Genomic DNA, 27,760 nt, shown 5'->3' with positions numbered 1-27,760 from the left:
ACCCCTATGCTAGTCAAAAAGAAAGCACTCAAACAAAAGTGACAGAAAAAGACTGCACATACCTGTACTATGTCCCAATTCATTTCCACCTCCTCTTTAATATTATTGGCATTTGCTGGAAACTTGACAGGCTGCCCCTGAGGACATGTTTCAGTCTTCATTTTCTTTAAAGGGGACTGACCAAATGTAAAGTCATCTTCATTCTCTTCCATCTTGCATGTACCTCCGCACATAGTGCTTGTGGATGGTGTCTCTGAACTATTACTCTCACCCTCTAAGTTGCTGGCTTTGCTGGTTTCTTCATCAACTTTCAGTTTTTTGGTCCTTCGAGCTGCATGTGGCTGTGCTGAACATTTCCGTTTTGTCTTGGCTGTTTTCAGAGTCTGTACGGTATCCAATTCATTTTTTCTGTCTTCCAAAGCAGTGTCAGCAATAGCCACAGAGCTATTCTATCAAACCACAAAGAGAACATATGAGAATTAGAAGATAAAAGCAATTTCCAGGGAATATTACTCACAAATAAAAGTGAACAAATTATTGATACACACAATAACTTGGAAGAATCTCAAGGAAATTATGTTGAATGGGGAAAAAAGACAATCTCAAAGTTATATACTATATGAATACATTTATATAACATTCCTGAACAGATTAGAGGTTGGCAAGGGTCAGGGATGATGCAGGGAGGTGGGTGTGGCTATAAAAGGGCAACACTAGGCATCCTTGTGGTAATGGAACTGTTCTGTCACAGTAGATACACAAACCTACATGTGTGATAAAATCACATACAACCAAGTACATACATATACATACACATGAATGAATACAAGTAAAACTAGAGCAATCTAAATAAGATCAGTGGATTTTATCAATGTCAGTATCTTGGTTGTGATATCTTACCATAGATTTGCAAGATGCTACCATTCGGGAAAAAATGGATAAAGAGTACAGGGAATTCTTCTATTATTTCTTGCCATTGCATGTCTATTTAGAAATAAGCAGTTTAATTTTTTAAAATGAGTAAAGGATAGGTCTACACATGCCAGAAAACCAAGATGAAAACTTGCTATCAAAGTCAACCACTTAGCAGGGAGAAAAGTAACACTCATTCGCTCATACAACTCAACAGGCAACACATGCCACCAATCTCTGCTGAAGAGTAGAGGATAGAACACAGAATGACAGCAGGCTAATGTCAGGTACTTTTCCTTAACAAGAGTCCTCACAGCAGCCCACACAGGTGTCTAGAGGTGTAGGTGTAGGTGTCTAGAGACTACACTCTGCAACGCCACTGCTCCCCAATCCAAGTGACAGCTCAAGTGTGAAGAAATGAGACTTGGCACCCATCTTGGCACTGCGGATTGTGTAAATAAGACAAAGACCCTACCCCCAAGCTGGTCTGTTCTTCATTACCTAAGTGATGCAGATGGCACAAACATGAACAGTTCCCAAACCAAATATCAGTCAAAATTCTGTCTTCTCTTCTATCAAGTATTTTTTCCAGAATCACTATTAAGAATATTTAGGACTACAATAAAGGGCACTTCCACCCCAATGCCAACTTACCACCACCACCAACTGAACTTGAAAATAATGAACATTACAGAGCCCTCTGAGTATTAAATTTTTTGCCCAAAATAGAATGGATCAGAGCAGAGATATAAAGATAAAATAACTCCCAGGCCTAAAAGAGTTGATAACCTAATCAAATGAATTGACATATCTAAAGAAAGTGGCAATCATAAAGGGTGTTGTCAGCCACAGAGGAATAGAAAAAGAACTGCAGAAAGCAAATATGATCAGCGCTTTTTAAATAACACAAGAAAGAGAGGAAAGCTTCACAAACAAATTTTGAGTATTTTCACCCCAACAGTAAGAGAGCCCTGCTCTAAGGTAGATACTTCATACTGTCTCAGCTTCAAGCTATTAAAACATTCAATTGCCATTGTGACAAGCACAGTGCCTACACCACAGTAGACATTCAATAAACTCAAATGAATGGATTTATCTCATCATCCTATTCTGAGTCCATGCTCATCAAGTAAATTTCTGATTACTATTTAATTCCCTATTTAGATTAGCCTCCAAGGAGAGCAAAATGCTGGCCATAAGAATTTCACATCTTTAAGATTATTATTTTAAACTATTAATTATTAAACCAACACTCTGGCTGTATTTATCTCTCTTGTGAACACAGCTGATGTAAAAACACCCAAGAGAGATATATCTGTTCCCAAAATGCTGACAAAATCATGTTCCTAACTTAGAAACCCAGTTCTATCACTTACTATCTGTACACCATGAGCAAGTCACTTAACATCTCTTTCTTCAGCTTTCTCATCTATAAAATCAGCATAAAAGCACTTGCCTCAATGGTTGTTATAAAGATTAAGTAAGATCATTTAAATGAAACGCTGAGCACATTGCCTGGCTAATGGTAAGCACTCAACTATTTGCTAATGCCACCATCATTACCAGCACTACCACACCCAGACCAACTCCTAGGAGAGGGAAAAGGGAATAGACACAGAAACACAGTAAAGACCCAAAAATTAAGACCCATGGTAGGGAATGCCATTGCTGGCAGTTTTTGTCATTTACATGCCTTGTCCTACTCTGTAGAATAAGAAAGTAACATCACCAATCAGGAAGACACCACAGAGTTCCCTCCATCCAGTTATAGCACCTACCAGCTCCTCCTTAACAATGACTTCTGAGCCATCACTGATCTGTGGGGTATTCTTCTTCACCCGAGGCATCCTCTTTGGTTTGGATTCCTTGGGAGGGGGCTGCTTACGGCTTCTGGGAACTTTCTTTTGGGGCTCCCAGGCACTATCTTCCTTGTCATCTTCTTCAGAGGCAGATGATCTAGAAGTAAATCAACAGAATAATCTCCAGGAAAATAAAAACAAATGTCAAAGGTAAAAAAGAGATGCATGATTCTTGAAAAAAATGATAAAGTAGGAGGTGTTTAATATAAAATGGAGTGATTGAGTACAGGCTGTGAACAGTTATTGCTAAGAATTGAACCAACAGTGTTGATGACAGATCAGTGTAAAAATACCCCAGTGTACTGTAAATCACAGCTCTGTCTCTCCATTCTCTTCTCACCTAACTGACAAACACATACACACATTCATTCAAGACATAAAAAATCATTTATTACCTTAAGTAATTTACTGGGTCATGTCAAACCATAGTCAATGTGAGCTTTTCAATTTTAACAGTGAAAAGCACTTAAATAAGTTTCCAACTACTAATCAGATTCATTTAAATTGTATTAAGTTATTCAAATCAATGAAAGGATTGAGAAATGGTTCTAGGAAACACCCTAAATTACATTAAAAGCCAGCACCAAGACCATTCCAACTGCTTTAATTAACCCTTTTTTCCTTTCACAGAATGGATTTCTTTCCTGATTAGATTGGATCAGGGGCAACTATGGTACTTTTCTAACAACCAAGAATCAAACTCACAGCAAGAGCAGAGAAAAAGCAGCCATGGGAACTCTGTTAAAGGACCACCACGCTCCTGCCAACCCAGTTAATTCCATTCATTTCTACTCTAATGTAAAAGGTCAATATTAGTGAGACTTCCTTTACTGAGATGAGTGAATAGGGAGGTCTGGGTTTTTTAATGTTAAATTCTTCCCGGGGACAAAAACCTGACTGGAATTATGCTCTAGAACAGAATAATCATGATAGGTCAAACTACTGGTGTTCTCTTCAGAGGTAACACTAAGCCTGGTAAACAAAAACAAACAAACAATCAAACAAAAAACAGGAATCATCAGAATAACATAATAGCAATGCAACTGAAAGAAACTATAATTAGAAAACCAATGAACTAGAAAACTAGGGTTCTATTCCTCATACTATCATCAAACTGAGCAGGATGACTTCTTCCCTCCTTAGTCTCATCACCTATCAACCAGTATTACTGACTAACCCTATTTCACAGAGGAATATCACCAAGATTCAAGCCCTTTAGTTATTATGAAGAAAACACAAGCACAGATACATGAAGTAGTTCTAAGGCAGCTAGTCAACTCTCCTTCCCTATCACGTGAGCTCTCAGGAGCATCTGGCACTCACCTCTTAGAGCACAGCCCTTATATACAGGAACCCCAGCCCTTGGTTTTCATACTACTTCTTGGCAGCTTCTCTTCAGTCCTTTTGACTCCTCTTCTCCCTAATCTCTAAATGTTGGAATCCCTCGAGGCTTAGTCCTCAGCCCTCTCCTCCCTCTATGCTCTCTTGCCAGCTAATCTTTTATTTTCAAAATACAGGAATCTCTATTTTATTTTTATTTATTTATTTAGAGACGGAGTCTCCCTCTGTCACCCAGGCTGGAGTGCAGTAACGTGACCTCGGCTCACTACAATCTCCACCTCCTGGGTTCAAGTGATTCTCATGTCTCAGTCTCCCAAGTAGCTAGGATTATAGGCATGCACTACCACGCCTGGCTAATTTTTGTATTTTCAGTAGAGACGGGTTTCACTATGATGGCCAGGCTAGTCTCAAACTCCTGGCCTCAAGTGATCAGCTCAACTTGGCCTCCCAAAGCACTGTGATTACAGGTGTGAGCCACGGCACCCAGCTGGGAATCTCAATTTTACATAGTGTCTCCAACTTCCCCTTCCCTCCTTGAGCTCAAGACTTGTATATCCACTTTCACCTGAATGTCCAGCAATCACATCAAACTCGCCAAGTCCAAAACAGAATTCCTGATTCCACCACTCTCACACCTGTTCCTCTTCCAGTCTTCCCAAAATGTCTGTCATTCTTTCATAACCCAAATCCAATCCAGCACCATGTCCTGTCCACTCTACCTTCAAAATATATCCCAAATTAGACCATTTCTCATCACTTTCACATCTAGAACCCTAAGCTTCTAAATAATCTCCTTAACTCATTTCCCCTACTTCCAGTTTTGCCCCCTATAGTCTATTCTCCACCAAGAAACCAGAATATTTTACAAATATAAACCAGGTCACATAACATCCCTACCCAAAACCCTCCAGTGTCCTCCCAACCCACTTCAAATAAAAATCTAATACCAGGGAAGATCAAGTTGGAGATACTGTATAAAACTGAGATTTTTATATTGAGTCATAAGATAAGATCAGCTACCAATGGGGAGGGGAGGGGGGGAGGGGAGAGGATGTGGGGGGGGGGGGTTAGAATTAAGCCTTGAGGGATTCCAAAATTTAGAGGTTGGTGAGAAGAGAAGTCAAAGGGACTAAGGAGAAGGATCTAACCCTATTAGAGCCAGATCCTACTCATTATAATCTCATGTCTTACCACTCTCTGCCTCATGTCTCTAGACTGGCCACACTGGTCTTCTTGCTGTTCCCTCAACACACCAAACATACTCTTGCCTCATGGTCTTTGCACTTGCTGCTTTCTCTATTTGGAACACCCATCCCCAAGATCTTTGCAAGTTGCACCCCCAAATCTCATCTAGATCTCTTGCCACATCTTCCAAAATAACTTTCTGACTACTCTATCCAAAATGCCCCCCCGACTGCAACCACTCACTATGCTCTCTATCCCCTGCCGTTTTATTTTTCATTATAGTACTTATTACCACAAATATTGTCAGTCATTTACTTAACAAATATCTTCAGAGCACCTAATATGACATTCTAAAGCAGAGATTCTCAACTGGGGATATCTAGCAATGTCTGGAGACATTTTTAATTGTTATAACTGGGCAGGAATCTACTGGCATCCAGTGGATAGAGGCCAAGGATGCTGCTAAAAATCCTACAAGCCAAAAGATAGCCCCTACAACAAAGAATTATCTTGCACACAATGTCAGTAGTGCAGAGGCTGAAAAATCCTGCTCTAAAGCAATAGATAAAACTCTGTGCACTCATGGAGCTTACATTCTAGTGTAAATATTATGTTATATATTTAGTTGATTACTTTCTCTCTCCTTTCAATACTTTATTAGCAGCACTAGACAGAACCTGGAACATAGCATGAGTTCAACAAATATTTGTTGTATGAATGAATAAAAAACAGTTTTTTCTACCCACATCACTTAAGGAGTTAGAAAGTGACAGAATGCATTACTCCTTACTAAAATATTCATCATTCCCCTATCCACATATTAAACCAGAATGCTTACAACTCAGAGCATGAAGAAAATTCATCTTTCGGTACCACACCCTGGACCTGTACTTTTGCTCTTCTTGGCAATGACATCTAGAAGAAACAGAACATAAAATCAGCAACACTTGAATATTCTGATTACTGGCTACAAATAATGGGTCATTCAAAACTAACACTTCATAGAAAAAAACAAAAACAATGATGTTTATTCACAAGCCCAAACACCAGTTTCCCCTGCTATGTAGTTGTCAATTAAAAGAGTAGCCGGCTGTGCACGATGGCTCATGCCTGTAATCCCAGCACTTTGGGAGTACAAGGAGGGTGGATTACCTGAAGTCAGGAGTTCGAGACCAGCCTGGCCAACATGGTGAAACTCAGTCTCTAGTAAAAATAAAAAATTAGCCAGGCATGGTGGTGGGTGCCTGAAATCCCAGCTACTTGGGAGGCTGAGGCAGGAGAATCACTTGAACCTGGGAGGTGGAGGTTGCAGTGAGCTGAGATTGTACCACTGCACTACAGCCTGGGCGACAGAGTGAGACTCGGTCTCAAAAAAAAAAAGAGAGAGAGAGAGAGAGAGAGAGAGGAGCTAACAGTCTTCCAAAGTCTTCCAATGATTTAAAAGCCTTAAGAGTATGGGCCATCTTTTGAAAAATATAAACTCCTACAGGCTGACACCCTGTAGGAGAATTGTGCGCTTCATTTGTTAAGAATTGTGTGCTTAAGTATTCTGTGTTATTTTATGATAATACTATCAGGCAGCCACTTACAAAGTCCTTTATTAAACTATATCTCAAAGACAGAAACTTTTTTTCCTTTTTTTTTTTTTTTTTTTTGAGACGGAGTCTCGCTCTGTCCCTCAGGCTGGAGTGCAGTGGCACGATCTCGGCTCACTGCAAGCTCCGCCTCCCGGGATCACGCCATTCTCCTGCCTCAGCCTCCTGAGTAGTTGGGACTACAGGCGCCCGCCACCGCGCCCGGCTAATTTTTTTTGTATTTTTAGTAGAGACGAGGTTTCACTGTGGTCTCGATCTCCTGACCTTGTGATCCGCCCGCCTCGGTCTCCCAAAGTGCTGGGATTACAGGCGTGAGCCAACGCGCCTGGCCCTTTTTTTCCTATTCTATGTATTCTTTTTTTTTTTTTTTGAGACAGAGTTTCGCTCTTGCTGCCCAGGCTGGAGTGCAATAGCACAATCTCGGCTCACCACAAGGTCCACCTCCAGGGTTCAAGCGATTCTCCTGCCTCAGCCTCCCCAGGAGCTGGGATTACAGGCATGCGCCACCACACCTGGCTAATTTTGTATTTTTAGTAGAGACAGGGTTTCTCCATGTTGGTCAGGCTGGTCTCGAACTCCCGACCTCAGGTGATCCGCCCACCTTGGCCTCCCAAAGTGCTGGGATTACAGGCGTGAGTCACCGTGCCCGGCCTATTCTATATATTCTTAATGCATAAAGTAGAGGTCTCTCTACAAAGTCGGCAATGAAATAAATGATGCTGATTGACTGAGTAAGCAGCCAGGTTATTCTTAAAACAAGATAACCATTCCCTTATAATAAAAGCTCATTAAATTTAAATAAAATGATTAATCACTAAGTGACTAAAAAATATTTACCAAATTCGAAGGCCAAGCTGTAAAAAAAAGTTAAGACAAATAACCAGAGACATCACATAATACAGGAAAGTAAATAAAATTACTTTAGCTGTTAAGATTAATTACCTAAAGAATGTATGCCAAACCATAAGGACTGCACTAGACTCTGACATGTTTGGAACCCTTCAAACAAGTTTCTGACCCAGTCATATGTTATAATGCCTCTGGTTCTAACATCCACTTAGAAGAGGAAGTAATCTCTCATGGAAATCCTAAAGGGTTGTCACAAAAGGGACTATGTTCTCCCAGTAGCTATAGCTCAACTCAGTCCAGTAAGTGCACAATGATTGGGCAAAATAGTGCTCAGAGGGAACCAACAGAACAACAGGAAAGCAGTCTGCAGGAAGTAGACAGGATAATCTTCCATCTTTCCCTTCACTCTCTTTTTGGCATATTAGGTTATAAAGGTCATCTTTTCACAAATTAGCACTTTTTAGACATTGATCATGAAATAACAGATAATTGTGATTTTTATATTATGTGTATCTTACCACAACAAAATAAGAACGCAGGAAGTTAGCGTATGACAAGGGTGGTATTTCAAATCAGGGCAGGGCAAAAATTGATTATTCAATAAATGGTATTGAGACACCTAGCTATTCCTCTAGAAGAAAAAAAGGAGTTTAATTACTACCTCCACACCATTAATAAAAATTTATTCCCTAATAACTAACAGTTTAAAATGTACAAAATAAAACTACAAAAGAACCCAGAAACAAAGGTGATTCTTTTTTTTTTTTTTTTTTTTTTTTTTTTGAGACGGTGTCTCGCTCTATCACCCAGGCTGGAGTGCAGTGGCCGGATCTCAGCTCACTGCAAGCTCCGCCTCCCGGGTTTACGCCATTCTCCTGCCTCAGCCTCCCGAGTAGCTGGGGCTATAGCTGCCCACCACCTCGCCCGACTAGTTTTTTTTTGTATTTTTTAGTAGAGACGGAGTTTCACTGTGTTAGCCAGGATGGTCTCGATCTCCTGACCTCGTGATCCGCCCGTCTCAGCCTCCCAAAGTGCTGGGATTACAGGCTTGAGCCACTGCGCCCGGCCAAGGTGATTCTTTTCATACTCTTGAAAAGAGTTCGTCTTGAGTGGAGATGGGGAAATGGAGGTTTTCCTAAATATTACCCCTCAAATTCCAAAACCAAAAAGACTAACAGATTACAACACATAAAAATTAAAATCCCAAGCCAGTAGTGGGGGCATTTGAGAAACCAAGCCAATTTACCCTGCAGTATTCTCAAAAAATAAAACAAAAAAACTCACATGAAGCAGTAGCTGATACCTTTGGAACTAAAAGGTGAAAGGGGTTAGGGCTGTGTGTAAACTGACAAAGGAATATCTCTAGGTGTCCTACCTCACTTCATTCTATTAGGCAACTGCCCCAGGAAAAAGTCTACAACTTTACTCTCTGGAGAAGGTATTAATGAAACAGTCTCTAGACTGTGGGCATGGGGACTATACAGACTGAATGCTAAAGGCAGAGAACCCTAGTCTTCCGCCACTAAGATCCCAAAATAGGGCCCTCTAAGGAGAAGAATGGGAAGGCTTTTCTCTGGAGAATCTAACCAATCCAATAGTAAAAACTTGAAGGTGCTAAGCTTCCCATCAAACCCACCCACCCAGATCACCTTACAATCACTCTTACCACCGCATTCTACAATATGCCTGAATTCAGAACATTCCCACACAGGCTACCATACACCAATTCTAGCTCCACACTTCAGCCTTAACAGAAATGTGTTTAAAATAGGGACAGGCAAACCCTTGGCAGGCTTACGCTTTTGCTTAACCATTATCCTTAAAGAAGGCTCCCCTGAATCAAATATTTCCAACTGCCTCTTTATTAGGCACCCTGAAAGCAATATACCATGGAAAGATGAGTAAGTTGTAATATTTCTTTTCACAAATGGAAAAAATATGAATGTAAAAGGAAAGGTGGGAAAGCAGAATCTGCATGAACACACAAGCCAATTTCAAGCATATCAGATTTAGAAAGAATACATACAAAAGCTGAAGACTTGGAGATTATGTCTTTAAAACTACCTACGACAGGTACACCCCCAGGAGTATGTATTCTCCAGTTTAAACACCAATATTCTTGAGGCCTGTTTCTCCATCTTCACTATTCCCATGTCCTCTTACTTTGTATCATAAAACCTGTTAGATTAACCAAAACCTCATCCATCTCCATGGTTTTACACACCAATGTCACCTACTTATTAACAATCCTAATCCCTCCATCCCAAACCTTGCCTTTAACATTCAGATTTCCATAATAACTGCCTGTCTCTGAAACTATTTAGATGTCTCACAGTTAACTAAACTTAACACATCCACAATAGAACCCTTGATGACCATTTCTTGCTCTAAAACCTGTTCCTATTGCAGTCCTTGCCATCTCAATAAGTGGCATCCACCTATTTGCGAAGCCAGAACCTTAAAAAAAAAATTTTTTTTTTGAGACGGTCTCATTCTGTCACCCAGCCTGGAGTGATCTCAGCTCACTGCAACCCCCACCTTCTGGGTTCAAGCAATTCTCCTGCCTTAGCCTCCTGAGTAACCAGGATTAGAGGCATGCACCACCACACCCAGCTAATTTTTGCATTTTTAGTAGAGACAGGGTTCATCACATTGGCCAGGCTGGTCTCAAATTCCTGACCTCAGGTGATCTGCCTGCCTCGGCCTCCTGAAGTGCTGGCATTACAAGTGTGAGCCACGGCGCCTGGCCAGAAGATTTTTTAACAGCTTCACTGACATATAACTGACATGCAATACACTGCATATGTTTAAAGTGTACAAATTTGGTAAGTTTTGACATATGTAAACACAACACTATAATCAAGAAAATGAACATATTATCATCCTACGAAGTTCCATTTGCTAAGTCAAAATGTTGCAAATCTTTTTTTCTTTCATCTCCCATATCCAGACTATTAGTAAGTCACATAAGATCTTCCTCCAAAATATGTCTTGAATCTCCACAATCTTCAGTGAGTCTTCAGTCCTCAACCTCCCTCACTTGAACTACTACACTAGCCTCTTAACTGCCCTCCCTGCTTCCACTCTTGCCCTTGCAACTCATTCTCCACTTATCAACTCAAGATCATTTAGAAAATACTTTAGAAACACCGAATTACTTCCCACCCCATCCTTCACTTAGAATCAAGCCACATTTTTTATGACTGCCTTCAAGCCTGCCCACCTTTCTAACCACCTTTACTACTTGCTGGAGCTCCTCAGCTCTTGTCACCACATTCCTTCCCACCTCAGGTTCTCTCCGCCTGGAGTATTCCTCCCTCTGCTTGTCAATTGGCTGGCTCCTTGCGTCCCTTAGATCTTAACGTTTTAGGCCTAAAATAGGTTTCTCAGTTATATTTTAAAAGGAGCCTATTTACTTCCTGTATACAGTAGTAAGTTATAACATAATCTATAATTATTCTTTTATATTACTTGTTTATTGCCCGCATTGCTGTCAAGAGAGTAAATACCATGAAAGAAGGAAATGCATGTGACTTATTCACTTTCATATCGCAGAGCCCAGCACTTAACAGATGCCCTACAACTATTAAATGAACATAATATGTACAAATATGGTCTCTACAGAGGAATATACATTTATTTTCCACCACTCTTAGGCAATGCCACACATTGCACATCTCTTTCCGAAGAAATGATAGCACATAAGAACATTCCTATTCTTCAGCGACTTGGGATTTTTCCCTCCTTTCAAACTATCTTAATCACTGTGGGCACATGAGCATATTCCAAATCAGTAATTTGGAGGTTGCTATGATGTTACTAAGGGAAGAGCCACTAAACTAGGACGACTGAAAATCAGGAGTAAGGGGCAAAAGGACGTGCACACGAACGAATACTAAATTAAAATTGGGGAAAAAAAATTTTAATTCAAGAAGGCGAACAAAAGAGGACAATTTCTTAAGAGGCACCTAAACAAGTTTCCCTGAAGGATCAACAGAGTGCTTGAATATTAGCAGATTCCCAAGTCACAAAAACAAAATACTAGAGCTGAAAGAACCTTTGACATCAGATAGTCCTGCTATATTCAGAAACCTGAGACCCAATGAGGTGAAACAGTTTACTCAAAGGGGAAAGATATGTGGCAAAGGACTATAGCCCTGTGCCTGGAATACCGAGACTAGTCTGGTTTTCCATTCCACACACATTATGTTAACGACATGTCACGTGAGGGGTTCGAGGAAAGTTGCCTACAGAGTTGCCAATTCATTCCTTTCCTCCGGTTACTGAGCGCCTCCTAGATGCCAGGCGCACTACAGAAGGTGCAGTTGATTCAGACAAGGCCACCATGACCGTGAAAAGGGTGCTTCCTCTCCCACCTCCGATAATTTTAGGTACAAAATCAATCCACGTAAATTAGCCGGGCGTGGTGGCGGGCGCCTGTAGTCCCAGCTACTCGGGAGGCTGAGGCAGGAGAACAGCGTGAACCCGGGAGGCGGAGTTTGCAGTGAGCCGAGATCGCGCCACCACTGCACTTCAGCCTGGGCGAGAGCGACACTCCGTCTCAAAAAAAAAAAAAAAAAATTCAGGTTTGCTCAGGCTTTTCCATGTCTGTTAGGCGCTAAGAGCTGCAGCAATTTGGCTGAAAGGAGGTGTCACGAGGTAGCTAGGAGGGGTTTTCGGGTGGTAGGTTGTAAGAGACCGCTGACATTAAGATGCAATGAACTTCTCACTTTTAAAAAAGGGGTGTTATTGCCCAATGAGCGCTCTGAACTTTTTTAATGGTCCCAAAGATACCGGAGCCCAGGCGCTGAGCTCTTGAGAACCCGCAAGACGACCGCCAAGGTGCACGCACAGCTCACCTTCCCGCCCCGCACGTCAGAAGACCCGGGATTCCGTGTGTGCCACCGCACCTTCCGGTTCCCGCCGGAAGTTTTTCAAACGCCGGAAGGTCCGCCTCGCTTCTTCCGGACCAAGTTAGCCGCAGGCTGCCAAGGCGCGGCCCTAATGGGGCGGGGCGGAGCCAGGCTGGACGGAGGCGGGGCTGGAGTGAGGATCCCGAGAAGCGCCGGGGTGGGGCTGGTTCGTAGAAATGAAAAATGACTTTTTTTTAATGTGTTTTTTAACCGAGCACACTAAACTCTTAAGCCCACAGATACAGCGAAGTAAATTAGGTTATGAAAGTAGGGAAGGACGGGCGCGGTGGCTAACGCCTGTAATCCCAGCACTTTGGGAGGCCGAGGCGGACGGATCACGAGGTCAGGAGATCGAGACCATCCTGGCTAACAGGGTTAAGCCCTGTGTCTACTAAAAACTTCAAAAAACTAGCTGGGCGTGGTGGCGGGCGCCTGTAGTCCCAGCTACTCGGGAGGCTGAGGCAGGAGAATGACGTGAACCCGGGAGGCGGAGCTTGCAGTGAGCTGAGATCGCGCCACTGCACTCCAACCTGGGCGACAGAGTGAGACTCCGTCTCAAAAAAAAAATTAAAAATAAAAATAAAAATAAATAAAAGTAGGGAAATAAGGCTGCTGTTGTCTACATTCGAGTTTAGCAGATCAAAACCCCATGGATTTGTTTTAGAAAATTCTAAAAAGCAGTTTTCCACTGCTAATGACTTATTTCCAGGGACTCTGAGTACTGAACAGCCTAGCAAGTTATTGAAGTAACCTGTGAACGTGCCTTGTTGCAAATCTACCCAAAGTAAGCATAGATTTTACTGGATAATTTTTGTGATTGGGGGAAGAAAAAAACAAAACCAGAACTCTTTCTAAATTTAGTAAATCTAATCTTCTATATCTGAAATTTTTGGCCACAAAAGATCAGTTTCTGAGATTGTTTAGGGATTTTTTTTTTTCCATTTTGATTAGTACAGTCGTATGTTGCCTTTCATGATGGTTCCAGAAGGCCTAGAATTGTCTACTACAATCACAGTCTCCTTCACAATTTATGGCCCTGAAAAAATACTAGAGAACACCGGTAAGGATTGTGGGAAGAGAAACCAGATCATAGAAATCAACAACAATAATTTACTATTTACTATTCACCTACTCTTGATGTTGCATTTGCTACACAGGTTTATGGTATGGGTTGTCATGGTCAATTTTCTGCTGCTATAACCAAATACCACAGACTGGTAGATTTATAAAGAAAAAGATTTGTTTGGCTCGTAGTTCTGAAGGCTGGGAAGTCCAAGACAGAGGGCATTGTTGTTGTGTCAAAACATGATGGAGGGCCTCACACTGGGGTGGGTATGTGAGCCCAATTGACTCCTGAAATAACTAACCCTCCTGTGATAATGGTATTAACTCATTCATGACCTAATCATTTCCTAAAGGTCCCACCTCTTCATACTATTACAATGACAAATTTCAACTTGAATTTTGAAGGGGACATTCAAATCATTGCAGAGGTAATGAGGGTAAAGGTGAACCAATATACTGCAAAGTCTTTTGACATAATTCCTGCCCTGGAGGAATTTACCACCAAGGGTAGGAACCAGATACAGCCACAAGAAGCAGAGACACAAGCAAAACAGTCTAGATTCAAGGGTTGGGGTATGCAGGTAGCAGCTTCACTACAGTGAGGAGGAGAGTAAGAGTGGGCCAGCAAAGCATTGAACCTTGATTTTCCTCTCCCCACAAGGGATTTTTGCCTTACAGCTGGGGAAGAAAAAAAAATCACTAAAATAAATAGCCTGTTAAGATTTTAGACATCAGACATCTGGGAAAATAAAACCTGAAGCAGCTTTCTCTAAAATTAAACTGTGTAGGTAGTGGCCTACTCTAAAGGCAAATAAGGACTGTCCAGAGAATATTTCCCTTGGAATTCTGCAGGAGAGCCACTCCCACTACAGGCTGTCAAGGAAAATTTGTAATCACTTAAGTATAAACCAGGCCCTGCCACAAAAACTGCCTTTTCTGTCTAGGACCTTGCTCAATCTATTGTTTACTTTTGGATCCCAAGTGCTGAATTCCAAGAAATTTATGGGTTTAGACTGAGAGCCCGGAATAATCTGTACACCCACTTGAGACTATGTAATAGGGTTTGGGAGTAATGGAAACATGTTTTGGATTTGATTGGAGGTTGTTTTATCACTCCAAAGTATATAGCTCTTCCCGTGATATTCACTGGTATATTATCATTTGTATGTTATTTTCTGTTTTCAAGTTCTTTCCCTATGGGTCTAGCTCACTAGGGCAAATGTAATGATAATAGTAATAACTTACTTTTATTGATTACTTACCTGTACCAGGCACTAAGTTAATGCTTTTAGATGTATTTATGTATATAATTCACAAATTACCCCAATGCAGTATTGCTATTAAACCATTTTTGTAAATGAGAATTCCAGGTATAGAGAAATTAAATAATTCATCCAAGGTCACATCAGCTGATAAATTGTAGATCTGAGATTCAAATCCAATAATCTGCTTTACTCCAAAGCAGGTACTCTTAAAGGCGTCCACATACAATTTGCTGTCTATCCACCAGGGATTGGTCTGAGGACCCCCCCACAGATACCAAAATTTACAGATGCTCAACCAATCACTGATAGAAAAAGTAGGCCCACCATATCTGCAGGTTCCATATCCACGAATGCAGATACAGATGGCCAGCTGTACCACAAACTCAAAGCGAAGACCATTTCTCACTCCACTATGGTGGCCAGTGAGACTCTCAATGTTTAAGGTGCTCCGAAACTGTTGAATCTCTAAATACTGTAAGTAAAGTACTATCTAATCACCTAAAACATAACAAAACTATTCTCTCTAGTGGCCTCAAACTAAGTTTCACAAGAACAAAAATTCTTAATATATTAATAGATGCAACTGTTTCACCTACTAATAGATATTTGGATCTAGGAACTAAGTATTGGTAATTTTTTATCTCTCCCTCTCTAACTTCTCCCTCCACCCACACAGTGCCTAATAATGCTTAATATATAATAGGTACTCAATAAGATAGTAAACTAACTCCTGGACCCAAAAACATGTCTAAAGTAAAAACAAATTTTCCTCCCCTGTCCACCTTCTCCCTCCACCCACACAGTGCCTAATAATGCTTGACATATAATGGGCACTCAATAAAATAGTAGACTAACTCCTGGACCCAATAATTTGTCTAGAGTATAAACAAATTTCTCTTATGAGAAAAGTAAGTTAAAGCTCTTGACACAGAACGTGGGTTGCCATTTTAAAAATCAAGTGCACTTATGAAAATTCAAACATTTTATCTCTGAGAGTCAATCAGTGTGATGGTTAATTTTGGGTGTCATCTTGACTGGATTAAGGGATGCCCAGACAGCTGATAACACATTACTTCTGTGTTGTGTCTGTGAGAGTATTTCCAGAAGAGACTGAGATTTGAATCAGTAGACTAAGTAAGGAAGATCTGCCCTCACCCAATTTCAGTGGACACTATCCAATTGGCTGAGGCCCAGATAGAACAAAGAGAAAAGGAATATTTTCTTTCTCTCGCTTTTGGAGCAGGGACACCCTTTTTCTCCTGACTTTAAGCATTAGAACTCCACGTTCCTTTGGACTCCAGAACTTAAATCAGTGTACCCTCTCAGCCCCATGTTCTCAGGCTTTTGGCCATGCAGTGAGAGTTACATCATTGGTTTCTCTGGTTCTGAGACCTTCAGACTTGGACTGAGCCCTACTACCAGCTTCCCTGGCCCTCCAGCTTGCAGGTGGCCAATCATTGGCCTTCTCAGCCTCTATAATTTTGTGAGCTATTTCCCTAAAGAATCTTTTCTCATATGTCTTTATGCTGTATTTATTATACACACATAAACACACACACACCCTACTGGTTCTGTTTCTCTGGAGAACTCTAATACAACTAGCAAAGGCAAAAAATAATGGCTGTTTTAGATTAAAGAATGCACAAACTGAGCCCTAGTTCAAAAATTTGCATATTTAATTAGCCAGGCACGGTGGTGGGTGCCTGTAGTCCCAGCTACTCTAGAGGTTGAAGCAGGAGAATCACTTGAGCCCAGGAGGTGGATGTTGCAGTGAGCCAAGATTGCACCACTGCACTCTGCGCTCCAGCCTGGGCGACAGAATGAAACTCCATCTCAAAAAAAAAAAAAAGTACATATTATCTCCTATCTCCCCTCTTTTCTCACTGTCAGACATTCTTATTCCTAAACATTAAAACTCTTTGGCTTCGATGAGCTTCTCTGACTAATTCAGCCAGAAATCTAGAGATTTACTACAAAATCTAAGAGACTAGTAAACAGAGAGAGGTCTACTTCTGTTTCCCAAATGAAAAAGGAGTTTCTTTTTTTGTTTTTGAGACGGAGTCTCGCTCTGTCACCCAGGCTGGAGTGCTGTGGCCGGATCTCAGCTCACTGCAAGCTCCGCCTCCCGGGTTCACGCCATTCTCCTGTCTCAGCCTCCCGGGTAGCTGGGACTACAGGCGCCGCCACCTCGCCCGGCTAGTTTTTTGTATTTTTTAGTAGAGACGGGGTTTCACCGTGTTAGCCAGGATGGTCTCGATCTCCTGACCTCCTGATCCGCCCGTCTCGGCCTCCCAAAGTGCTGAGATTACAGGCTTGAGCCACCGCGCCCGGCCAGGAGTTTCTTATTAGTGAGTCTGACCAGGCTGGTAGGTGGGTTCTCAATCTTGGCCTCTCCTATTACCTCTTTTCAGTCTGGCTGGGAACAGCAGCATGATTCCAAAGTGCTAGGCTAGTGCTGATGCCATTGTTCTAGCCAGAGTAACTTTGTCAGAAAGAGTAGATTCAAGAGATTAAAACCTGAGTCTTTATTAAATATTAAATGGATCTGGAGGAGGCATCAGTTAAGGCTGAGGAAATTAATTGTACAGACTTGTCAAGGAATTGTAATCAAAGGAAAGGGATTACATACATTTAAATTTATCTCACACAAAGTAAAATTATGGAAACTGCATATTGAAATACAATATAATTTATATCTTTAGGTGAAAATTAAAATGTTCGGTGCTTTATCCTACTTATTTTGTACAAATTCCCAAGGTATTTTGTAATGAATGCAGTTATAAATAGGATTAAGACACATAAAAAACATAAATATTAGATGAAATACCATATCTATTGCATGGTCACTCTTCCACTTATCACTTACCTTGCAAAGTCACAGGCTGAGAGCCATTCAATTGGTTGCAATCATGAGTAGACATGTTGAAATTTTTTCTCCTGGTGACTTTCTCATCAGTAGTGCTCAGGGACCATCTCAAAGGCCTAAAATATCTATTAAACAGTCTAAGATTCTAGTATGGAAACCCCAGAGGGCTTATTAAGATCCTAATGATGCCATGGCTGGCTGGGTTTCGAGGAAGGAATAAATGGCACCATAATGGGGCCAGATTTATTTTAGTCAAATCTAGACCAAACACAGGTAGCCATGTCTGGATACTGTAATTCAGAACTAAATGTTATATCTAGTACCATTGGTCCGTCTTCCACCTTGATAAATTGAAATTATCCTGCAAAGTGCTTGCTTGAAACATTCATCTAGGAATGCATATTGTCAGAATTTTAGTACTAGAGCCTTCGCATACTGCAATTCAAATTCAGAAAAGCATGGTGTGTCAGATCAGTCTATGTTCAAATTTATGTGTACTTTTTTTTAGTCGGGTTTATTGAAGTATAATTTATGTAGAGTAAAAGTCAGCTTTTTTATTCTTGCAAACACATAGAGTTATGTAACCATCACCACAATCAAGATATAGAACACTTTAATCATTCAAAAAAATGCCCTTTTATAGTCAATCTTCTCCCCCTCCACCAGCCCCTGGCAAACCACTGATCTGTTTTCTGTTCCAATAATTTTACCTTTTCCAGAATGTCTTTATTAGTCCATTCTCACATTGCTATGAAGAAATACTCGAGACTGGATAATTTACAAAGGAAAGAGGTTTAATTGACTCACAGTTCCCCATTGCTGGGGAGGCCTCAGGAAGCTTAAAATCATGGCAGAAGGCAAAGGAGAAGCAGGCATCTTCTTCACAGGGTGGCAGGACAGAGTAAGTGCCAACAGGGGAAATGCTAGACACTTATAAAACCATCAGATCTCCTGAGACTCATTCACTATCATGAGGACAGCATGAAGGGAACCACCCCCATGATCCAATTACCTCCACCTGGTCCCACCCTGGAAACGTGGGGATTATGGAGATTTGGAGGATTACATTTCAAGATGAGATTTTGGGTGGGGACACAGCCAAACCATATCAATATTATGTAAATGGAATCACATGGCATATAACCATTTGAGTCTCATTTCTTTCACTTATTATAATACATTTGAGATTAATCCACATCATTGCATGCATCAGTAGTTTGTTTATTTTTATTGCCAGTTAGCATTCCATTGTGTGGGTATACCACAGTTTGTTTATCCATTTATCAGTTGATAGACTTTAGTGGTTTCCACTTTTTGGCTGTTATGAATAATGCTGCTATGAACATCCATGTACAAGTTTTTGTATGGACATATGTTTTCATTTCTCTTGGGTAAATAAACACCTAGGAACAGAATTGCTGAGTCCTAAGTGTGTCTTTAGTTTTATAACAAACTACTAAATTGTTTTTCAAAGTAGCTGTATCATTCTGCATTCCCACCAGCAATGCGTGAGAGTTCCAGTTGTACTACATTTTTGCCAGAACTTGATGCTGTCAGGTTTTTAAATTTTTTGGCATCCTAATATGCGTATTGCATTTCCCTTATGACTAATAATTTTTATTAGTAATGCATTTATTTGCCCTCCACATATCTTCTTTGGTGAAGTGTCTGTTAAAATCTTTTGTCAATTTTTAATTGGACTTTTTGTTTATTGAATTACGAGAGTATTTATATATTGTCGATACCAGTCCTTTATCAAATATGACACCTGGCTTCAAGAGTTGTATGTTATCACAGGCAACTGTCAACATAGTAGCACACAGAAAAATGATTCCTTCATTAACCACGAAGAAAACTTTACTATGGGCAAGCATCCTTCAAGAAGCTGATAGGTGAAATCAAAACCACTAACATTTTTAGCGTATGGAAACTTTCCTAACCCCAACATCAATGCAGATAGAACACATTCTTTGCAGAAAAATGACCTAATTTCACAGTGAAAGATGAAAAAATTATGAGCTTAAAGTACATGAATTATACTAAAAGAATGTTTTAAAATTGGGAAAGTGGCACTTATAAGCTTTAGCAAATAACGTGAAAAGTTAGCTGAGTCATAATGTTCATATAATATAACTGGCTATTTTGTTTAGATCATGATCTGAATATAAGAATATTCGGATTGTTTACCAAGAAACTCCTGTAGCATCCTGGAATATAGAGTTTAGCAGAAGTAGGTATTGCACATACAAGGGCCTCTCATGACTTCCTACTATAAGTTTTTGTCATTCAGAACATCCCAGGTCTGTAATTCCTATAACTTTCAGGACTGTTACTAGAAATCATGTAGCTAGTGTCATGCGCATCCATGTGAAGAGACCACCAAACAGGCTTTGTGTGAGCAATAAAGCTTTTTAATCACCTGGGTGCAGGCGGGCTGAGTCCGAAAAGAGAGTCAGCGAAGGGAGATAAGGGTGGGGCCGTTTTATAGGATTTGGGTAGGTAAAGAAAAATTACAGTCAAAGGGGGGTTCTCTGGTGGGCAGGAGTGGGGTTCACAAGGTGCTCAGTGGGGGAGCTTTTTGAGCCAGGATGAGCCAGGAAAAGGAATTTCACAAGATAATATCATCGCTTAAAGCAAGGATGGGCCATTTTCACTTCTTTTGTGGTGGAATGTCATCAGTTAAGGCGAGGCAGGGTATTTGCACTTCTTTTGTGATTCTTCAGTTACTTCAGGCCATCTGGGCGTATACGTGCAAGTCACAGGGGATGCGATGGCTTGGCTTGGGCTCAGAGGCCTGACAGCTAGTATGTATCAAATTTTAATTCACCTAAGAACCACCAGGAGAGCTTTTTAAAAATCCCAATGTCCAACTTTAATTTGGGATCTTAACCCCAAGATCCTAAATTAATGAGTCTAAGGTAGTATCTACGTGTCTATGATGACACCAGGTGATTCTGATGAGGTGTTCTATGCACTACAGAAAGATTACCCTAATTCTTAGTGTGTACTTTGCTTAGAAAGCTAGAGAACTGAGCTACAGCAGTATGGTTTTGAAATATTGTATAACATTTTATGGGGCTTACCCTTAAACATGCCCTTCCAAAAGGCAGACTACATATTCACAGTTCCTGCTAGCCACATTGACTACTATTGTATAGTTTATTAATCAAAAATAATAAAAATAGCTAACCCTTATAGATTGCCTTAATATCTTCAAGATATTGTAATAAACACTTTATATACTTATTTTAGGGCTTTCACATTTTTGTTACATTTCATTTTTTAGTTTTTAAAATAGTCGTTTGAGACAGATAGGTGATATACTTATCTCCATTTTAAGAGGATGAAATTGAAGCCTATGGAATTTAAGTATTTTAGCCAAAGATACGGAGCAAAATTTATTTATCAAAACCTCAAGAACTAAAAAATAATAACTATTATATGCAATACTTGCTTCAACTAAATCTGCATTTGTTAGTGATCTATTGCTGCAAATACATTATCCCAAAATGTTTTTTAATGTTGTAAATATTTTCAATAATCTACTGGCTCTCCTGGCAAACAACCTGCACGAGTTGAAGTCCAGAGAGCCAGAGTCAGAATAAGGAAGATTGCCTATTCAAAGATATATTAAAATAATCAATATGCCAGATTATTTCAAAATATAAGAAACAGAATTTTGGTTTTTTTTATTTAAAAGCAGTAGACTTCATTTAGTAGACAAATAATGGTGTTAAAGTCTTTACTGGTAATATACAAGAAAGTCATACTATATTGATGGTGTCAACTCAATTTTTTTTTTAAAACAGGGTCTCCCTCTGTCACCCAGGGTGGAGTGAAGTGATATGATCATGGCTCACTGCAAACTCAACTTCCCAGGCTCAGGTGATCCTCCCACCTCAGCCTCCCAAGTAGCGGGGACTAAAAGCATGTGCCACCACACCTGGCTAATTTTTTGTATTTTTAGTAGAGATGGGGTTTCACCATGTTGCCTAAACTGGCCTCAAACTCCTGGGCTCAAGCAATCTGCCTGCCTCGGCCTCCCAAAGTGCTAGAATTATAGGCATGAGCCACCGTGCCTGGTCAGTGTCAACTCAATTGAAGGGCAAAAAGAATGCTATGCCTGAATAGTGCACAGTTCAAATGAACACCAGAATAAGTCTGAATTAATAGAAGAAGAAGAGAAAGAGAAAAAAAAAAAAAAAAAAAGGAAGGAAGAGAAGGAATAGAAGGGGAGAAGAGGAGAAGAGGAGAAACCTCACTCAAATGTATTCCTCTTTGAATGTTTTAAGAAGTCACCCAGAATTTGGACCTGAGCAAAGCCTACTTGTTCTCTGTGACCGTATGTCATATTTCCTACAGAAACAGAAATCTTCATGAAGTTCACATCAAAGGTCTATGGGTTTGGTGGTTCTGGCCATAAGCTGTCATTCTAATTCTATCAATCCTTCCTTAGTCTACATGACCATGGAGAATCATTTCAGAGAGTTTCTAGGGTTGAGTTAGCAGGTGTCAATGCAGATGGGGCCATGGAGTAAATGTCTGAAAAGCAGAAAAAGCTTTGACATAATTTAGGTCATCAAAGAAATATCCTGTGACTTTTTCAGAGGATGTTTGAAATAGCATGGTCTATGTTAATAGAAATATGTATATTTAGGCCGGGCATGGTGGCTCATGCCTGTAATCCCAACACTTTGGGAGGCTGAGGCGGGCAGATCATGAGGTCAGGAGTTCAAGACCAGCCTGACCAACATGGTAAAACCCCGCCTCTACTAAAAATACAAAAATTAGCCGGGCGTGGTGGTGCGCACCTATAATCCCAGCTACTCAAGAGGCTAAGGCAGGAGAATCGCTTGAACCCGGGAGGCAGAGGTTGCAGTGAGCTGAGATCATGCCATTGCACTCCAGCCTAGGTGACAGAGCAAGACTCCACCTCAAAAAAAAAAAGAAAAAAAAAGAAAGAAAGAAATATGTGTTTTTGAATATAACTATCCCTGAAGTGCTGAGAAACTGATTTACCCATTTGCTCTTCATTTTGAACTCGAACTACTTCTGCCACCTACTCTGTCACCCCTTCCAATTTTTCAGTCATAGGAAACTATTTCATTGCTTTTATTTTCACCAGGGATGGGCAGGGGAAGGAAACTCAAGCATATTAAATATGCTACTTGTTAGGTGCTTTGTGGGAAGATAATTGAGATTTTGTTTGCTTGACTGTTTTTTTTTTTTTTTTTTTTTTTTTTGAGACGGAGTCTTGCTCTGCCGCCCAGGCTGGAGTGCAGTGGCTGGCTCTCAGCTCACTGCAAGCTCCGCCTCCCGGGTTCACGCCATTCTCCTGTCTCAGCCTCCCGAGTAGCTGGGACTACAGGCGCCCGCCTCGTCGCCCGGCTAGTTTTTTGTATTTTTTAGTAGAGATGGGGTTTCACCGTATTAGCCAGGATGGTCTCGATCTCCTGACCTCGTGATCCGCCCGTCTCGGCCTCCCAAAGTGCTGGGATTACAGGCTTGAGCCACCGCGCCCGGCGCTTGACTGTTTTTTAAGATTGAAGTGGGACTTCCAGCCTTGGTAGGGTGAAGAGGTCAGTAAATCCTCTCTCCCCTCCCCATCCAAGAAACTGGAAAACTGGAGAATATTGTCCAAAAATGCCATTTCAGGGCTCTGTGATATGTATTGCAAATATTTTTTCTCAGTTTATCATTTGCCTCTTAATTTTACTTATAATGATTTTCCCATCAGAAAATGTTCAATTTATATTGTTGACCTCTGAGATTTATACCATACTTGTAAAGAATTTTCTCACCCTGAGAAAGGTCTCATAGTCACTGGGAAACCAATTACACTAGTCATTATCTTGCATTAATTTTCTTGGTTTTATTTTTGGCTTCTTGATGAGATTTGCAAAGCAATCTAGAGTCCTAGTGGGAGATTGAGATAATGCTCTGGTTTCCTGATAAGATTTGAAAAAACCTTAGCTTCATTAGCAGCATATTTTTAAAACATCATCTGTTCTGTGACAAGTTCTCCCATTTCGCTGTGTCTGGATATCACCTAGAAAACTTGCTTAAAATACTGATTCCCCAGTCTGACTTCCAGAGAGAGAGTTAGGTGGGGCCTGGGAAATCTGCCTTTTTAATCAAGTTCCAAATTATAGTGATGTGGATCATCTACCAGCTGCACTCTGTAATACCCTGGTTCAGGGGCATTTTATTCCATTTGATCAAATTTAGGCTAGGTCTCCCGTAGGGGAGTACATCAATCAGGGTCCCAGTAGGAGACAAATGTTGCATTCAAATCAAGATACACTGTTTGCAAGGGTGTGGGCAAGGAAGAGGGGACCACAGGGGGAAATAAAAGAATGCTGCTATAACCTCTGGAACTGAAGGCATGATGACAGGGAATGGTTACTGTAGCTGGAGAGAGTCCTGTATGGTTGGCCCCCTTGAGAGGAGCAGTAAATATAGTTGATCTCTTTGGTCAAGGGACATAGCCAAACTGAGTTGGCAAAAGTGGAGAATACATACCCTGACTTCATCTCCTGTGCCCCTCCACCCCCAACCCCGATTTCCTGCTAGAGTTCCCCATAAGCCAAACTCAGCTGAAAGCTGGTGGGTGTGAGCCCTTGAGGTTGCCCATAGAGGTCAGCCTCCTGGGGCAGAAAGTAGGGTGGAGAAAAGTGGCAAGTAGATCTGAGGAACAAAGAAAGGATATCTGGCCCAGGACCTATGGAAGAATTACATCACAGAGTACAAAATGTGTGACAGAGAAAGAAAAGCCACAGGGAAACAGGCAAGCCAGTGATTCTTAAAGGGAAATCACAGGAAAGAAGATTTGGGAGTAAAACTTATAATCTGTTATTTAAATAAGAAAACTATATTTTCTGTACCATAGATTGGAACAAATAGTCTATGCTTTGCTTTGTAAAGTTAGTACAGGTAATGTTTTATGTTAGTTGCACATTGAATCATCAGTCTTATTGAAAAGTAAATTTATATTAAATTATTAAATTGCCAGGCGCGGTGGCTCACGCCTGTAATCCCAGCACTTTGGGAGGCCGAGGCGAGTGGATCATGAGGTGAGGAGATCGAGACCATCCTGGCTAGGACGGTGAAACTCTGTCTCTAACAATACAAAAAATTAGCCGGGTGTGGTGGTGCGTGCCTGTAGTCCCAGCTACTCGGAGGCTGAGGCAGGAGAATGGCGTGAACCCAGGAGGCGGAGCTTGCAGTGAGCCGAGATGGTGCCACTGCACTCCAGCCTGGGTGACAAAGCGAGACTCCGTCTCAAAAAAAAAAAAAAAAAAATTAAATTAAGTCTGGCCTAATTCTAGAAAATGTCGTTATTGCATCCATACCCCAAACAAACAAGCCACAAAAAAAATGTTCATTTTACTGCTGGGTTTTAAGTTGACTTCACCCTGTAACAACTTGCTGATAAGAGTGAACCACAAATGCCAACAAAGATTGATAGTAATAACCCTGGATCCTGCCCTTTCCACACCAACCAGCACTGGCTTGGATTCTATGTCAAACTTGAAAGCTCTGGCCCTGAAAACTGTATCTCTATTCTGCATTAACCTTTTTGACTTATTTTTGAATAGACCTAGTATCATAAATCTTCCCTGGTTATCAGTTATTCTTTGCCATGCAGGATTGCTAGGATTGATTTTGCTTACTTCAGATTTAGTGTGGCTTCTTTGTGCATATAATATTCAGCATGGTCTAGGAAGTGACTATTTGCATTTCTAAATATCCTCATCAACAGGAAGGAATCAACAGTGCCATGCACAACTGCCAACATCTTACAGTTATTTCCTGAATCTCCTGGTTCATTTAGCAAATACCACATATGAGCCATCATAGTAACTCAATTGTCAAGTGCGTTGGTGCCAATTAAACTGTTTTTCTTTTCTTCTCAAGATGTTTCTCTCATTTCCCTACAGGCTGTTCTATGGTTCTGTTGGAAGTCAAAATCTAGTAAGAGCAGAGCATCTGATATATTTGTGTCTTTCCTTATAGAACAATTGCATCAACAGGAAGGTAAAGAAAACAATGAGGAAAACAGTTATGTTGAACTTAATTTTAACCAATAAAGATCTGGTTAATGATTTAAACATGACCAAAACCTTGGGAGAAAGGAATGACATCATTTAAAGTTAGTCCCTGACCAGGCGCCATGTTGGACCCTGCATTAAGAGAGAAGCATACAGTGGCAAAGCCCTACCTTCACAGTGCTCATTGGCCATCTCTAGGAACAAACACAGAACTGCATGCAAATCTCTGTGAAGTCATGGTTTTGCAAGGGCTCATGTCCAGTTGTACTTTTTAAATTGGAATCTATTGTCCTAGTGTTTTATTTGTTGAGATTTGTGGTGTGATTCAAAATGTGAAAGATACAAAAGGAAATGCAATAGAAATTCTGTCACTCTGTTTCTTAGCTACCTAGTTCTCCTCCCTATGAGCACTTCATTTTACCAGTTTCTTGAGAATCTTTTCAAACAAAATACTGTGCATATGTAAACAAATGCAAATAATATATTTTAGCAAACATAAGATGCCATGGATTGCAAGACGTTCCATTGTTACGTATACTACTACAAAAGAAACATTTTTTTAAAGCCCTGACAATTAAACTATGATATGGTATCTATTACACAATGCATTCTAATTTCAGAGACAACAAATGTGAAAATGTATGCATCTTAGAATGAATGAGACTAAGTGTGGTGGCTCACTCCTGTAATCCCAGCACTTTGGAAGGCCAAGGGAGGATCACTTGAGCCCAGGAGTTTGATACCAGCCTGGGCAACATAGCAGGACCCCTGTCTCTACAAAAAAAAAAAAAAAAAAAAAGTAGCTGGGAATGGTGGTGTATGCCTGTAGCCCCAGCTACTCAGGAGGCTGAGGCAGGAGGATCACTTGAGTCCAGGATTTCGATGGGCAACATAGTAAGACTCCAACTCTTTATAAAAAATTGTTTTAAAAGAGGAACTTATGTCTGACACAAAATAAAACAAAAAGAATGATGAAATCTAGATCTTTTACAGAAGTTACAACCTCTGAGCCTGAACAAATACAAACCACAGCACTAAAACAAACACACAGGTGTGACAGTGTTGTGGACTTTTGTGAAATAATGAAGAAAAGAAGAGGGGACTTTAGAAGAGGTAAAAGATTATTACTGGCCAGGCGCGGTGGCTCACGCCTGTAATCCCAGCACTTTGGGAGGCTGAGGCGGGCAGATCACGAGGTCAGGAGTTCTAGACCAGCTTGGCCAATATGGTGAAACCCTGTCTCTACTAAAAAATACAAAAATTAGCCAGGAGTGGTGGCGCACGCCTGTAGTCCCAGCTGCTCAGGAGGCTGAGGCAGGAGAATCGCTTGAACCTGGGAGGCGGAGGTTGCAGTGAGCCAAGATCGTGCCACTGCACTCCAGCCTGGGTGACAGAGTAAGGCTCCATCTCAAAAAAAAAAAAAAAAAAACATTATTACAAATGTGGAAACTGTAGATTAGAAAAAACACAGAGTAGTAAAATTTTCCATCCACAACAAGGTTGAGAATACATTATTAAACAGATGGTTTGTTAGATTTAAAGAGTAAAAATGGCATACATTTTTAATTTTTAAAAAAGGAGATGATTAGAAAGAACCAGGAATATACACAGGAATATTATGCCACAGCTGGGTTGTGGCTGTGATATGGGGAAAGAACCAAGAAGACACTTGCTTTGGCGGGCCCTTAAATGAGTATACCCTATATAGAATTTCCTGTCTCTGATGCTGTGAGTAACACACTACAGAGAACAACAGGTATAACAGGGTGAAGAATGGAACTGGTTCAAGTCCTGTTTCAGACAATAATTAGTTAGAATGGGCAAGTCCATTTATTTTGTTTTTCCTTCTCTAAAATAAG

At 40.7% G+C, this 27,760-nt stretch overlaps 1 protein-coding gene across 2 annotated transcripts in view; it reads right to left on the bottom strand.

Annotated features, from left to right (window-relative positions):
• The window catches only part of SRBD1 (S1 RNA binding domain 1), a 224,846-nt gene extending 212,175 nt beyond the window's left edge, over positions 1-12,671 (bottom strand). For both annotated transcript variants that reach the window (XM_030921713.1, XM_030921714.1), the window contains exons 1-4: positions 12,601-12,671; positions 6,136-6,212; positions 2,691-2,868; positions 63-449 (exon numbers count right to left, since the gene is read on the bottom strand). In XM_030921713.1, the coding sequence (XP_030777573.1) occupies positions 63-449; positions 2,691-2,868; positions 6,136-6,212 (642 nt within the window). In that variant the 5' untranslated portion in view covers positions 12,601-12,671. The remainder of the gene's footprint in view (positions 1-62; positions 450-2,690; positions 2,869-6,135; positions 6,213-12,600) is intronic.
• Between the last annotated feature and the right edge of the window lie 15,089 nt (positions 12,672-27,760).

Source organism: Rhinopithecus roxellana, chromosome 17 (assembly GCF_007565055.1).
Source record: "Rhinopithecus roxellana isolate Shanxi Qingling chromosome 17, ASM756505v1, whole genome shotgun sequence".
Lineage (NCBI taxonomy): Eukaryota > Metazoa > Chordata > Mammalia > Primates > Cercopithecidae > Rhinopithecus > Rhinopithecus roxellana.
The sequence above is the reverse complement of the archived record's forward strand: the minus strand, read 5'-3'. Positions and strand labels throughout refer to the sequence as shown.